Source organism: Suricata suricatta, chromosome 8 (genome assembly GCF_006229205.1).
Source record: "Suricata suricatta isolate VVHF042 chromosome 8, meerkat_22Aug2017_6uvM2_HiC, whole genome shotgun sequence".
In the NCBI taxonomy this organism is placed as follows: domain Eukaryota; kingdom Metazoa; phylum Chordata; class Mammalia; order Carnivora; family Herpestidae; genus Suricata; species Suricata suricatta.
In genome coordinates this window covers 24,963,374-24,978,136 of record NC_043707.1, presented here as the reverse complement: position 1 = coordinate 24,978,136, position 14,763 = coordinate 24,963,374, and the positions used below count along the sequence as shown (strand labels likewise).

The 14,763-nt window shown below is 52.7% G+C and overlaps 1 protein-coding gene across 1 annotated transcript in view; it reads left to right on the top strand.

The window, feature by feature from the left end:
• AUTS2 (activator of transcription and developmental regulator AUTS2) overlaps positions 1-14,392 on the top strand; it is a 1,101,201-nt gene extending 1,086,809 nt beyond the window's left edge. The window contains exons 15-20 of the mRNA XM_029946052.1: positions 553-624; positions 4,933-5,074; positions 8,145-8,222; positions 9,107-9,190; positions 10,304-10,526; positions 12,714-14,392. Of these exons, the coding sequence (XP_029801912.1) occupies positions 553-624; positions 4,933-5,074; positions 8,145-8,222; positions 9,107-9,190; positions 10,304-10,526; positions 12,714-13,962 (1,848 nt within the window). The 3' untranslated portion in view covers positions 13,963-14,392. The remainder of the gene's footprint in view (positions 1-552; positions 625-4,932; positions 5,075-8,144; positions 8,223-9,106; positions 9,191-10,303; positions 10,527-12,713) is intronic.
• Positions 14,393-14,763: the final 371 nt, after the last annotated feature.

Genomic DNA, 14,763 nt, shown 5'->3' with positions numbered 1-14,763 from the left:
TAGCGAAGCGCTTGTGGGAATAGGGCTTCAGACAAAATGTGAATCTCTTTGTTCCGCTCTGGGGGTCAACACAGAACCGCACTGGGGGAGGCTATGCAGGTCTTCTGTACCCTCTCTTGTTTTGAACCGATTCTCAGACACTCCCTAATTAGCTCCTCTGAAGAGCCGATTTGCATGGTAGCATGGCCGCATTTGTTAGGTACAGCTTCCCCCTCCCCCGGTCTGCCAGCTGGCACCAGAAAAGAGAGGAGAGACACAGAGTGGGGCTCAGGGGTTTGCCATCTTGTGCCCAGTAACCAGGGAGGTCCCTTTCGAGTGTGGCTTTCTGAGCAGTGACCTCCGGCTTGGCCTGGGGCGGGGCTGGCCAGGGTTCCCTGAGGCCTGGGCCCTGGGCGGCTGTGAAGAGAAGGCACTGGGATGGGGGACTGAGCGAGCATTCCCGGGCCGTGAAAAAGAGCCTCCGCAGCCAAAAGCTGCAGAAAAGCTCCGAAGTTGGAGATGGTTTTCTCCGAAAGGTCTTCCTTCTGAGCACATTGTTCTTTCTTGTTCCAGAAACCGGGGAAGTGGTGTGCTATGCATGTTCACATCGCCTGGCAGATCTACCACCACCAACAGAAGGTCAAGGTCAGTCTCGCCTTCCTGGTCTGGCGTGGTTGGGGTCAGGGGGTGTGATCTCTGGATGGGGGGGGCGAGGGAGGCAATTAATCAGCTTCTAAAGACCCACTGGCAGGAAGGATCAAGTCTCTCTTGGAGATGCCATTAGGAAATCTTTCTATTAATGAGGGAAACCACCAATAAAATGATAAAACAGGAATAAACCAGTAACTCCCTGATGGGGTTTTTTTTCCTTTTAGAGGATTTGTCATCATGTTGATCCAAAGAGCTTAAAAAAAAAAAAAAAAGACTTTGGTAATCTAATTATAGCAACCATGTTGTTTATATAGAAAAGACAGAGTATCTGAGAGGAGCCAAACATTGAAGTTTTCATTTCTATAAGAATTGGTGCCTTGTTTTCATGTTATGATTTGGAGAAGCTGATAGAGCCGTTTAGGCCCTAGGTGTTGCTACCAAGTTTCCATCAGCAGCCTGCATTGTTAGAATTTCTTGGGCCACCAGAGTGGCTCAGTTGGTTAAGCATCCGACTTCAGCTCGGGTCATGATCTCACTATTCATGGGCACGAGCCCCTCATCAGGCTCTGTGCTGACAGCTCACAGCCTGAATCCTGTTTGGGGTGCTGTGTCTCCCTCTCTCTCTCTGCCCCTCCCCTGCTTGCACTCTGTCTCTCTCTCTCCCTCTGAAAAATAAATAAACATTAAACAAAATAAAAATTTTTTAAAGAATTTCTCTTCCGGATGTCGTGTTTGGTTCTCAGGGACCTTTGAACACTCTGGTTAGTCATCTTGATGACCAGTGACATGGGTTAGAGAAGAGCCAGGACCTCTCAGAGCCGCCTCTGACCTGTCACCCTACCCATCTGCAGATTATTTTGCTTCTTTGGGCTGCATTTTTGTCACACAGATGAATACTGCATGACACATTTTTTCAACCATTTATGACACAATTGGGAATAGGTCAGGACCCTTCTGCAGGTGACCAAATAAGGCATCACTGTTGACACAGGTGTAACTGAGAAGTAACTGACAAGTCCAGACTGATCAAGTAATTCCAATAAGCCTTGGTTCATCCATTTTGTCACGAACAAGCATTTAGTGCTAACAGCATTTGGGAGCTTCCAGAAGGATAAGACATTTATAGGAGCACCTGGGTGGGTTAAGTGACCAATGCTTGATTTCAGGTCAGGTCATGATCTCTCTCGCTCTTCTTGAGTTTGGGTCCTGCATCCGTACACAACCTGCTTGGGAGTCTCTCCCTCTCCTTCTCTCTCTGCCCGCCCCCAATAAATAAATAAACTAAAAAAAAATAATAAAGTTGATAAATAAAGGAGGGAGAGCTGGTTGTCACAGAAATATTTTGTTTCATTTTATTTAAACCTTTATTTATTTTGAGGGAGAGCACAAGTAGGAGAGGGGCAGAGAGAGAAGGAGACACAGAATCTGAAGCAGGCTCCAGGCTCCGAGCTGTCAGCACAGAGCCCGACACGGGGCTCAAACCCACGAACCATGAGATCATGACCTGAGCTGAAGTCAGACGCTTAACTGACGGAGCCACCCAGGCGCCCCTGTTTTGTTTTTTAATGATTAAATGATTAAAAGAAAACAACAACCAACCTAGCTAAAAATTAAAAAGCCAACCTCAGGAAACGAGGCCGCTAAGATCTTTTGCTTTGGTGCCAAGCACCTGCTCTTTCTCCTCACATCCCATCAATGAGGGTTGCTCACTTTTACTTTCTTGTGAGGCAAGGTTTCAGTAGAAACCTTGTGGTTTAGGGGCGCCTGGGTGGCTCCGTTGGTTGAGCATCCGACTTCGGCTCAAGTCATGATCTCGCGGTTCGTGGGTTCAAGCCACATCAGGCTCTGTGCTGAAAACTAGCTCAGAGCCTGGAGCCTGTGTTCAGATCCTGTGTCTCCCTCTCTCTCTCTGACCTTCCCCTGCTCACACTGTCTCTCTCAAAAATAAGAAAAACTAAAAACAATTTTTTAATTAAAAAAAAAAAAGAAACCTTGTGGTTTAGCAAATCTGCGTGCTTGGAAGGCTGACTAAGTTGACAGTTCAGTTCCCTTTCTGCTCCGGACGATGTGGTTGGCGGAACAGCAGGTGAGACCCAGCCTACTCACAGCTCCTTCAGTTACAGGCGATGAAGGATGTTGTATGTGCCACTTTAGCAACTTCCTCTCCACCGAGGTGTCCCTGGAGACTGAAACCTTCATTATCTCAATTCAATTAGGAAGCCGTCTTGCGTTCGAAGACAGCCGCACATCCTCCCCTTCCCAGCCAGCCCTTCGCAATCCCCTGGCTCCACTTTGCTTCGTGGACCTAAGCTGTGGTTAATGGTATCGTGTTGTGTTCCGTGCAGTATTAGCACTAAATAATTTGGCAACCAAAGTAAAAGGAAGATTTTTATAGATTTATTGTGAATCAGAAGCGTGGGTTTGGGGTCTGGCTAGATCTGAGCAGGAGTGACATTGTCCCTTCTCTGTGATGTGCATTTCCTCATTCTGTGCATCACTCACCAAATACTTCTTGGGAGAGCCTACCGCCTGCAGATCACTCAGTGCTCCGGGCTCAGGGCACCCACTGCCCTGCTGGTTAGCTGCTTGGCGTTCCCCAGCCAACATCCCCCGTACACATGAGGAACGATGAACATGCTGTCCACTTCCAAGCACATCGCTTCCAGCTTGAAGTCCTCAGGACATTTCGTCTCGAGTGGGCATAGCGGATGAGTGGTGAGGGAATGCCAGACTTCTCTTGTCTCTGATTCTCCCACAAACTAGCTCAGAGGCCTCCTGTTGATGTCTGTACAGTGGGACAGCAACGTGGTCAGGGCAGATGTAAGGGCGTTCAAGGTGGCACAGGCCCAGACGGACTGTGAGCCTCAGATGAGTGAAAGAGATTAGAAGAGTAGATCAGAAAGAGGTGAAGGGCCGTGAAGGAGGGGAACCTGGTAGGCGGAGAGGTGCCGGCAGGGGAAGGAAAGCACGGAGACCCCAGCCCCTAGCCCGGGTAGAGGGTCGATGCTTGTCTGGGGAGGCGTGAGATTCAGAGAGATGGTCCTAAGGATTAAGAAGGTGGGGCAACTCTGAAACCCCCATATTTGGGGGACCCCTGGGCGACTCAGTCAGTTAACCATCAGGCTTTGGTTCAGTTCATGATCTTGCGGTTCATGAGTTTGAGCCCCACCTTGGGCTCTGCGCTGACAGCTCAGAGCCTGGAACCTGCTTCAGATTCTCTGTCTCTCTCCCTCTCTCTCTCTCTGCCCCTCCCCCTGCTTGCACTCTGTCTCTCTCAAAAATAAACAAAAAAGGTTTTTAAAAGAAACCCCTTATTTGAAAGGGGTACTAGCCTCAAGAATGACACCATGGTGAGGAAGGGAGGCAGTGATGAGCCAATTTCTGCAGCCTTCCGGGAAGATGACTGGAGAGTAGCTTGGTGGGGGATATGTGTACGTGGATGGAAACAGAGCGATGGCAGCCGATGGCAAATGCTCCTCAACAAGAGAAGTTCTCGGGACTCCTGGGTGGCTCAGCCGGTTCAGCATCTGACTCTTGATGTCAGCTCAGGTCATGATCTCACAGTTCGTGAGTTCGAGCGAGCCTTGTATCCAGCTCTGTGCTGACAGCATGGAGCCTGCATAGGATTCTCTCTCCCTCCCTCTCTGCTGTCTCTTAAAAAAAAAAAAAAAAAAAAGGCGTTCTCGATGGTTCATGAGCTGATCTCTTCCTCAGGTAGTCACAGGGCATAGGCAAGAAAAAGACCCCTGTTCGGTAATTGAATATCCCTGCTTTGTTTCTGTTTGTTTTTATTTTAATATGTAACAATGATCATTTGAAAATTAGCTTGTAGGCATGCAAATATTTTTTCATAACTTCCAGTTACTAATGTACTGTGGTCTATTAGAGTACAGCAAAGAGTCGTTAGCAATTAATTTGCACAGATTATTCATGCAGAGCTCCTAATAAAATGAGCTTTAAAATACTATCATTTAAAAACTTGCTAAAACGGGCCTTTACAGCGAATAATAAACTGTTTTGGTGTGGTGGCGATTTGAATACATAGGATGCGGTTTTCTGTCTCGAGCCGTATGACCTCACAGACTGAGCACTGGCCTCTCACAGGTTGGCATTCGAGGGGGAAGTGGTCTGCAGGCTGTCCCTCTCACAGCCTTGAACCTGACTTGTAAACTTGAACCTGACTGTGGCCCCCAGCCCCAGAGCATCATTCAGTCTCTTGGTCTCTGCCCCTTCACGGAGATCTGTCTTCCCCGCCGTCCCTCTTGGGCTTTCATCTTCTCTTTTTCCCCTTTTCTCCCCTAGAAACAGATGCAGTCAGACCCACATAAGCTGGACTTCGGATTGAAACCCGAGTTCCTGAGCCGCCCCCCAGGCCCCAGCCTCTTTGGAGCCATCCACCACCCCCACGACCTGGCCCGGCCTTCAACTTTGTTCTCCGCCGCTGGTGAGTCCGGAGCTGGAGGACAGAGCGGAGGGTGTTGTTGGCAGGGAGCCCTCTCGGGTCTGTTTGTGCTCCGGGCTGCCGCTCAAACCTTCCCCTGAGACACTGCATCGTAGGCCGGCTCGCGAGGCAGCATCCCGGCGCGTCCAGGGAGGGGGACCCTGCTTCGTTGAGACGCCCTCTTTGGTTACGAAAAGAAAAAAGATCATCCTTCTCCTCAGAGGCCCCTATTGCTTCCACTCATTGTTTGCTTCTGTATTAAACCAATATAATGCACAAGCATGTCCAACGCTATTGAAAAAGACCAGAAAGGAAATCAACCTGACGATAAACTATAAAAGATAAATAAATAAATAAATAAATTTTTAAAAATAAATAAATAAGAAAAAAGAAAAAGAAAAGCCAAAAGACCAGAAAGCTTCAAGGGCAAATTGAAAGGAAGCGGTGCCAGGAAACCTCGAGGGTGGTGGCTGTCTTGCTGTCACTGCCCACAGAGCGCTCAGTGACTTGGCACCACGGTACTCCGTCGTGCCGTTTCTCGAGGGTCTGAGGGTAAAGGCGACTAGGAGAGTTGCGGGGGGGGCAGGGTCTGTGACGGGGAGAGTGGCCCCGCTGGGGGCTGGTAATGCTATTGCCCAGTTGGTGGCACCAACGCAGAAAACTTGCAGGCCAGGGTAGGAACACCCGAGCGATCTGTTCATTAGCCTCCAAATGCATCGTAGGTGTGCCAGAGCGGGGACAGAGGGAACTGGGGGTCACTGTGTCAGGCAGCCAGCCGATTCCGCCCCCCGGGACACAGACAGAAGGCAGCAGCCGTGTGACGCATCAGGGAATGAGGACAGCCCTCTCGGGGTCACAGGAGCCTTGTCATCAGGCCCCGGAACGCCGCTCTGCTGCACAGAGCCTGGCACAGAGCGCCCCTCATGAATGCTTGTAAATGGCGACACTGAGCTCACGCTGGTGACGAACTTCATAACTTCGTGCCCACTGTGCTGAGTAGGATGCGTTCTTCTGCCCATAAATATTCACGGGGCTCCCTGTCCATGGTCCCGAGGGAACAAGCTTCCCATCCCTCGTGCCCGTTGCCTCTCCAGGCTTGTATCCAAGACCCATTTTGGGGTGACCTCAGGCTCTTCCATTCAGAAAGAGAGAGACTCCCCCACTGCAAGAAATCATCATCGTAACGGGCCTTGTCGCCAAAGCAAGTGAGTCACCCTTGAGGATAGATGGAATTTGCTAAGGTCTCAGGTTTTTCTCTGTGAGTTCTGTCTGGGGACATATTTGAACGCTTTGTTACCATGGCACCTAGGCTCTGAGACAGAGCTACATTAAGAGCAATTTTGGGAGAGAAATAGAGAGATTTCTCCCTGGCTTCCGTTTGAGCCAAGTGGATGAATTGGCTTCTTTTGCTTCAATAATTCTGGAACTGCAAGGCACCCCTGGGGGCCCTGGGCTGAGCAAAGCTCCCCATCTTCATCGAAGCATTAATTAGCTTGTATAGGCAGTGTGTGGCCACATTTTTTATTTGGCTTGGCAACACCGTTAACACCTACTGAATATTCCGGGCCGTGTTCGCTTGGTGGAGATGGAGTATCCTTTCCGCATGGCCTGGGAGGGGATAAGACCCCAGCTAGGGCTGCACGGATGACTCCTCAGGCACCTTCCAGTTCTGAGAGGCCATGACTGTGACAGATGTCCCCCTCCTCCGTGGCCTCCTGCACACCTGAGGCCTCATGCAGACCTTGTAGTCCAGGGAGCGGTGACCCAGAACATACCCTGAGTTCACAGGGTGTCGGGAGGGACGGCACTCCTCCATTCGATCTGTTTTCCTGAGGGAATTTATGGTCGTTTTGAGGAATTTAGACAAAATGCAAGAGATTGTAGGGTAGTTATCAGTCTGTTCCTTGAGCGCTGTGCACACGTCCGCTTTGGGAGGCCACCTTTCTCCGTATAAGCAGCCCTGGATTTTGCCCCAGCGTGGTGACTTGGAGAAGCTTGCACGCAGTGTGTGTGGTCCCCACACACGTGTTAAATGCAGCCACGTCCAGCTTGCTGCTGGGCACTGAGGCCAGAAACGAGTGAGGGCGCTCCCTCGGGTGAGCCTGGCCGGCGTCTCCTCTGGAGCCGAGCTTGCCGCCCCAGAGCGTGGCGGATGCCCTCAGCTTGTAGCAACGTCAGCCTCCCCCCTTCCCTTGCACACACCCTGGGTCTCTCCTCTCCCTCCTGCCTTCCCCAGCTCCCTCCAGGGAAGGACGCTGCGGCGCCTGGAGGGAGGACATGTTGATGGGGAACCCAAAGGAAAGGAGACGGCTGACGGGCACTAAGGTCCCTGGCGGGCAGATAGAGCCCGTGAGCCGATTATTGGTGTCGCTGTCCCCAGGCATGGACTAGAGGAACTTTTCCTGGCACCGAACCCGGAGAGCTACTTGAAGGCCCCGCACGATCACAGGGTTCCCTGGGGCCAGGCGTCCTCCTAGACATGTGACAGCTAACGCGGTCCTCCGGAAAGGGGCTCTGCGGGGCAAGGCCCCACGGCCCAGACACGCCGCTGTGCAACAGGCACTCCTGAGCCCTAAAATGTAGTTTCAGGGTCAGTGTTCCTCAGAGTGAAAGACTGGCCCCCCAGCATGCTCTGGGAAGAAAGCGTCCCAGGGCCAAAAGTTCCCCTTTCAGAGAACGGGCCCAGGAACGCGCTAACGGCTCCAAGGAGTCCTTCAGTAAAGAACCTTGCTTAGCACTTGGCGACTTGGCGTTTCTTCAGACTTCCTTGGTTACGGAATCACCCCCTCACCCCCACCCTTGCCCTATTTCTCCATGCTTCTCAGGCTGCCTGTCCACATCTTTAAAAAGTAACACTGCGTTTTGGGGGTGGCCAGCCCCACCTGGAAAAAGGGCACGGCTTATTTTCTGGTCCCTAACAAAAACCTGTCATCTCCCAGTATGTGGCCCTGCTGTCCTTCCATTAATGTTTTTCCTCCCCTGTTTTCCTGGGGCCCTGAGGCAGCAAGGAGCTGACCACCTGGTAGGAATTGGCTTTCTGTGAAGTCTGATTCCGCCACGTCTGACTTTCTAGGTGCTGCACACCCAACCGGGACCCCTTTTGGGCCACCGCCTCATCACAGCAACTTCCTTAACCCTGCCGCTCACCTGGGTGAGTTGCCCCCTGTGATGGAAAATGACACACGTGTCCTGGAAAACCCATGTCTTCCGCCGTGCTTCTGGGCCAGTTGGCCATCATCCTCGACCCCTCCCTTGCTGCCCAGGGCACGGGTCGGCACCTGCCGTCCATCCTCGGGATTTCAGTGCCTCTGCCACCACATCCTTTAAGCAGTAGCTGAGTGCCCAGGGGCCGTCCCATCTGAAGGGACTGGTGGCGCACTGGGTGTGTGCCCTGCTATCCCTGGGAATCCGCCTTTACACTGGCCGGTTCCTGCCCAGTGAGGCACGATGGTGAACCCTCGCCCCGTGTCCAGGGGAACCTCCAGGAGGTGGAAAGAAAGGCAAGGTGATGTTAAGAGGAGACATTGCCTGCTACTTTAGAATCCTTCTCCTCTCTCTGTGACTGTGTCTCCCCAGCAAAGGTGTATGCTTTATTTTTAGTCTTCATTTATTTGATATTCTCTGCGAACGTACAAGCAGGTGCAGCCAATGGTGTATGCAGTGACAGGGTGTAAAATACACATGCCTTTAGCATTTTGTCACTGAGAGACTTGTTGTAAGATGTCATTTGTTCCATTAGAACCTGCAGGGCAGGAGGACGTCTTAAGTCACTTGTGGGCCTGAGTGACAGTCCCCACCCAGCAAGAGGAACGGGGCACGATGCTCGGTTCTGGAAAGATAGCTCTCGCAATTATTGTGCTAATCCAATGCCCAGATCCGAGCACAGTGAAAATCCTTGGCGTGACCTGGGAGCAGCAGCAGGGGTGCATCGGGTCTGAGTAGAGAGGGGGCGAGGCTCCCCCCTGCCCGGAAGCTCTCTCGCTCCTCACTCAGTCCAGTCCTGCAACCTTTTTCTCCCTCCCCTTGTGTTTGCAGAGCCTTTTAACCGTCCGTCGACGTTCACTGGCCTTGCGGCGGTCGGTGGCAACGCCTTCGGGGGACTTGGAAATCCTTCAGTTAGTGAGTACCTCTGACTTTTTAAAATCCGCCCTGCACTCTTTGTCTCCTCTGATCTGTCTATGGCTCAAAACCTTTCTAGCTAAAAAGAAACTCTCCTCTTGGGAAACAAATTGGGTAACATCACTGCAAAGGCAGGCCTCAGCCATGGAGTGAGGGGCGAGGGTCCATTCACGTCGAAAGCAGCATCTCAAGGGTAGCCCACAGTTGCAGTGCATTCCTGGGTCTCAGGAGCAGTGATGTCACAGACTGAACTCCCAACAAGCTGCTTAAATTCAGTTTCCTCCGCGTCCTACCCCTACTATGCAAGCCTAGAGCTACAGTCCCACGGGAAGGCAGAAGCGCTTTTGCATTCACCTTGCCTCTCACATTAGTGGCTCTGAGAAAACTTGGCCGAAATAGCAGAAAAGCAGTACCAGGCTGAGGCTAGCTGGCAGCAGGCCGTAGTCCATCATCTGGGGGCCCGTGTCATTTCTACTAAAGTACCTAGAGGGAGAAAAGAGTTGTGGCACCTGCTTGATTTTTAGTCGCTGAAATTCTCCACTCGTTTTCTTTCGTGCCATCGGTAGACCGTAGTCTCCGGGCTCCGGGGGCCTCAAGTCCAGCGCTAAGCTCTTCCTCCGGACTCTGTCCGGCGCGGAGACCTTCCGAGTCTGCTTAGGTCAAGGCCCTGCCCGGGCTGAGGTCACCTGTTCCGTCCACTAACGCTGTGGAAACTGTGGCGGTCCCTTAGCGGGGCTGTGGCTGGAGGCTCAGCGTGACGGCTCCTCCGAGTCACCCCACGAGAGCGCAACCTTCTGCATGCTCGGGGTCTCTGCATGCACCAGACGTGTTGGATGGGGCGCTCTGGACACCCGTCTGGCCCCTTTCCTTTATAAAGCCCCCCACCCCCACCCCCTCGCCTTTGGTTTAGGAACAAAAGCTGTGAGCTACCTCTCCAGCGTAGGCTGAGCGCTCCTCTAATGAATCTGTTAATCTCCTTTCCTTTTCCAGCTCCCCATAATATGTATTCATTTTAACTCTGAGTGCTGTTAAAAGTTTTTTGGTAAGTACCTTCATTACAGCAGATTATATAATTTCTCTTAAACCTTTTTGTTCTCCACTTCACCATTTCAGCACCCAACTCAATGTTCGGCCACAAGGATGGCCCCAGTGTGCAGAACTTTAGCAACCCTCACGAACCCTGGAACCGGCTGCACCGAACGCCTCCGTCGTTTCCGACCCCTCCGTCCTGGCTGAAGCCAGGCGAGCTGGAGCGTAGTGCGTCCGCTGCAGCTCATGACAGAGATAGAGATGTAGATAAACGAGACTCATCTGTTAGTAAAGATGACAAAGAAAGGTACGGAAAGAAACCGTTCTCGAGTCCCAATGGGGGAGCCCGCTGTGTGCCGAGGACGGCCGTCCACCCTCCCTGTCCCAGCCTCGTGCTCCGGCTGGCCCTGTGGCCTCAGCTCCTCGCTCTGCCCAGGGCCGGCCCCGAAGCCCCCGAGTGCACCCCCTCGACCCCCATAGTGCCCCGCGACCGTAGAATACGAGTCACAGCACAGCGAGAGCTTCCCACCTCACACACAGACGCACACTCCGAGCCTCCGACGGCCCTGTGAGCGTTAGCGTATCCAGGAGAAATCTTGCTCTCAAAGACAGGGAGTTGGAGCTTCGGACCAAACACACACAGCATGAATCAATACCATATTTGCTTTCAAGTTCGTGCAGTCCATTATATCATCCATAGGTTTTTTCTCCGTCTCCCTCCCTCCCTCTCTCTCTTTTTTGTTTGCTTTTAGAAAGTCACGTTTGCATTGTCTCATCATATTTTTCCTCAAATTTCGTTCAAACTCAAATCCTGGGCTCACAGATGACTAATGAAGGTTTGCAAACCTACACATAGAGGAGCGCCAGTAAGCATGTCTGGGGTGGGTTTTGTTTGGCCAGTGGGAAATTAACCTGACTAACTTTTTTTTTTTTAATCTCTGTACTTGGCAACCCAGGCCTGAAAAAGAAATGGCCTTAAAGAGCAAGGTGTCTCAGAGCATTATCTCTGAAGAATGTCCTCCCTTTCTGATTTCTTTCTGTAGGCAACTCTCATTTTGAATGAACTGAAAAAAAGCAGGGGAAAGACAAGATATGCTTGGCAGAAAATACTTAATAACGCTCTGCTTTGGGTTACTTAAGTCTCAAATATCCAAATCTTCCATTTTTCTTCACTATGTGTGGGGTGTATGTCTGTGTGCACGTGTGTGCTCACTAGTGATGGAAAAGAATTCAACTTTACGGACTCTGAATGTGTTCGATTAGTACATTAGTCATCCTTCTAACTGATTTCTTTCTTATAAAAGAAAAGGACACTATGTTAAACATCTCGTACGCAGCAGGAGGACCGTGTAGGGCAGCTTTTAGTTGTAAACCGCCAAAGAGAGCCGGGCATACCCAGCTCCACGTTTTTCTTGATGGAGTCAAAACGGCCCTGGAGATTAGTCAGGAAAGGTAATAACATACACTCTTTTGTGTCCTTACCTTTTAAAGATGCCCCTCTTTTTAGCCTGGCGTGCGAGCTAGAGAAACCAAATTCACAGGGGAACCTTCCTTCATTCTCACTGCGGCCACCCTCGCCTGTGAGCCTTGCAGCTGCCGGGCCGGCTCAGCTCCTCCCCTCGACCTCGTCCTGTCTCGGGGCTGTCCCCCGCGACATGCCTGGCCCTGTCTCACCTCTTTAAGTCCGCCTCCGTTGTCCTTCTGTTGCTCTGAATCTTCCGCCCCCTACTCTTAAGTCCCTCATCCCAAACGGGTCTTCCCAGTTCTTCTTCCACATTTCCATTCACAGGTGCTCTTAAAATTGTTCTCCGTTTGTCCCCAGAGGCCTGGGGACCCCGCTCTGCCTCCTGGCTTCCCTCAGATTCTGATTCTCTTGCCCTTCCTAAGGTACACGTGCTATTTGCGACCCACAAGCCCTGACATCGCAGTCTCCCCCCAGAGGCCCTTCCCGTGCTGTCCCCCAAGATCGCTCAGCACCTGTGCCCTTTGCTCTGACACCGGTCCCTTGTCCCGATGCCGGGAGATCGAAGCTTGTTGCACCCTTCTTCCCTTTGGCTCACTGTCACAAAGGCCGCCTTTGCATTTGGGCTCTTAGAACATTCTTCTTACCACTCAGGGACCCTAGCAATGGAGACAGGCAGGCTGTGTCGCCACATCAGTGCTGGCCACGTTGGTCCATTTCCACCCTCTGAAAGAGCTTCATCTGTGGCCTTGATGAAGGCATATGAATCTCACATGCAGAGAAAATCGTTTCCCCTTCAGACTCTCCCACTCACCCTCGGCCCCAGCACCTCGCCCCCAGAAAGCTTCCCCTAAAATCTAGGTGAGCAAGGTCAGGGTGGCTGGTTTTGCCATGCAAAGGGCACATCCGGCTGCCTCCGGGACCGCGGGAGCCAGACCCGAGCCTCTCCTCTCCCACCACCATCTCATTGGCAGCCCCTCGCCAGGCTGGCGAGCCCGTTTCATCCTTCGCTTTCCTTCTTTCCTTCCGCAGGGAAAGCGTTGAGAAAAGACACTCCAGCCACCCTTCACCAGCACCTGTCCTCCCGGTGAGCACCCTGGGACATAACCGTAGCTCCGCTGAACAGATCAGGGGTCATTTGAACACTGAGGCTCGCGAGAAAGACAAATCCAAAGAGAGGGAGAGAGACCACTCGGAATCCCGAAAGGACCCGACTGCCGACGAGCACAAGGCGAAGGAGGGCCACCTGCCGGAGAAGGACGGCCACGGCCACGAGGGGCGGGCCACGGGCGAAGAGGCCAAGCAGCTGGCCCGGGTGCCGTCACCCTACGTGCGGACCCCCGCGGTGGAGGGCGCCAGGCCCAACAGCACCTCGAGCCGCGAGGCCGAGCCGCGCAAGAACGAGCCGGCCTACGAGAACCCCAAGAAGAGCTCGGAGGTCAAGGTGAAGGAGGAGCGCAAGGAGGACCACGACCTGCCTCCCGAGGCCCCGCAGACCCACCGGTCCTCGGAGCCGCCTCCTCCAAACTCCTCGTCCAGCGTGCACCCGGGGCCCCTGGCCTCGATGCCCATGACAGTCGGGGTGACGGGCATCCACCCCATGAATAGCATCAGCAGCCTGGACAGGACTCGCATGATGACCCCGTTCATGGGCATCAGCCCCATCGCGGGCGGAGAGCGGTTCCCGTACCCTTCCTTCCACTGGGACCCCATCCGGGACCCTCTGAGGGATCCCTACCGAGAACTTGACATTCACCGGAGAGACCCGCTGGGCAGGGACTTCCTGCTGAGGAACGACCCCCTGCACCGGCTCTCCACCCCGCGGCTTTACGAAGCCGACCGCTCCTTCAGGGACCGGGAGCCGCACGACTACAACCACCACCATCACCACCACCACCACCCGCTGTCCGTGGACCCGCGGCGGGAGCACGAGCGCGGCGCTCACCTGGACGAGCGGGAGCGCTTGCACATGCTCCGGGAAGACTACGAGCACGCGCGCCTCCACCCCGTGCACCCCGCCTCCCTGGACGGACACCTGCCGCACCCCGGCCTCCTCACCCCGGGGCTACCCAGCATGCACTACCCCAGGATCAGCCCCACGGCGGGCCACCAGAGCGGACTGCTCAACAAGACCCCTCCGACGGCGGCGCTGAGCGCGCCCCCTCCGCTCATCTCCACGCTGGGGGGCCGCCCGGTCTCCCCCAGAAGGACTACCCCTCTGTCTGCAGAGATGAGGGAGCGGCCCCCTTCCCACACCCTGAAGGATATCGAAGCTCGGTAAGGAGGGCAGAACGAACGCGAGGGAGGAGACACAAGCCCCACCCCCCACCCCCACGGCCCAGACCCGAGCCGGGGCATGGAGAGCTGACCTGCCGGACCGGGGGTTGTGGGGGGGCCGCGCACCTCGCCTCCTCCCCCTGTACAAAATGTATAGACTCAAGTGCAGATTTCGAAATGTTTTTTTTGTATATGATATGTTGAAATTTTTCAGATCTTTTAGCCAAGTCCTATGTTCTCATGTCTCTAACTCTTTTGGTTTCTGCTATAAACCTTTTTGATTTGAACCAAAACAGTGAAGATGATAGACACCGACGCGGTGGTGATTGAGGGGAGAGGGGACAAACAGCAGTCCACACAGCCCGTCCTGCGAAGCTCCCTCCAATCAGAAGGGAAGGCCGTGTACATAGTTCTGTAAAAAAGAAAAAAAAAAACACACAAAAACCACAAAAAACATGAAAACATTGCTTCGTGAGCTAATGGTTCATATATGCAAAGGGTAAGATGAAAGCTTTACTTTGTACAAATGTAAATAGATAAAGAGTAAGTAACATAATACATTAATACTTCTTAAAATGTGCTATTTGCAAACTTAATATCAGCGAGCGCGCCAGCTTCGGCCGCGTTCCCATACATTGTTATAGACAGTTAAACCCTTCAACTATGCAATGAATGTTAGGGTTTTTCACAAAAGCCCTTCTAACTCAAAGGAGCCTTTTCAAATCCATTTACAACATACTTAAGGTCATATTTTCCCTGAGCAAGCACTTACGTGATATGACTCTGTTTTCCTTGTTTTTTTTTT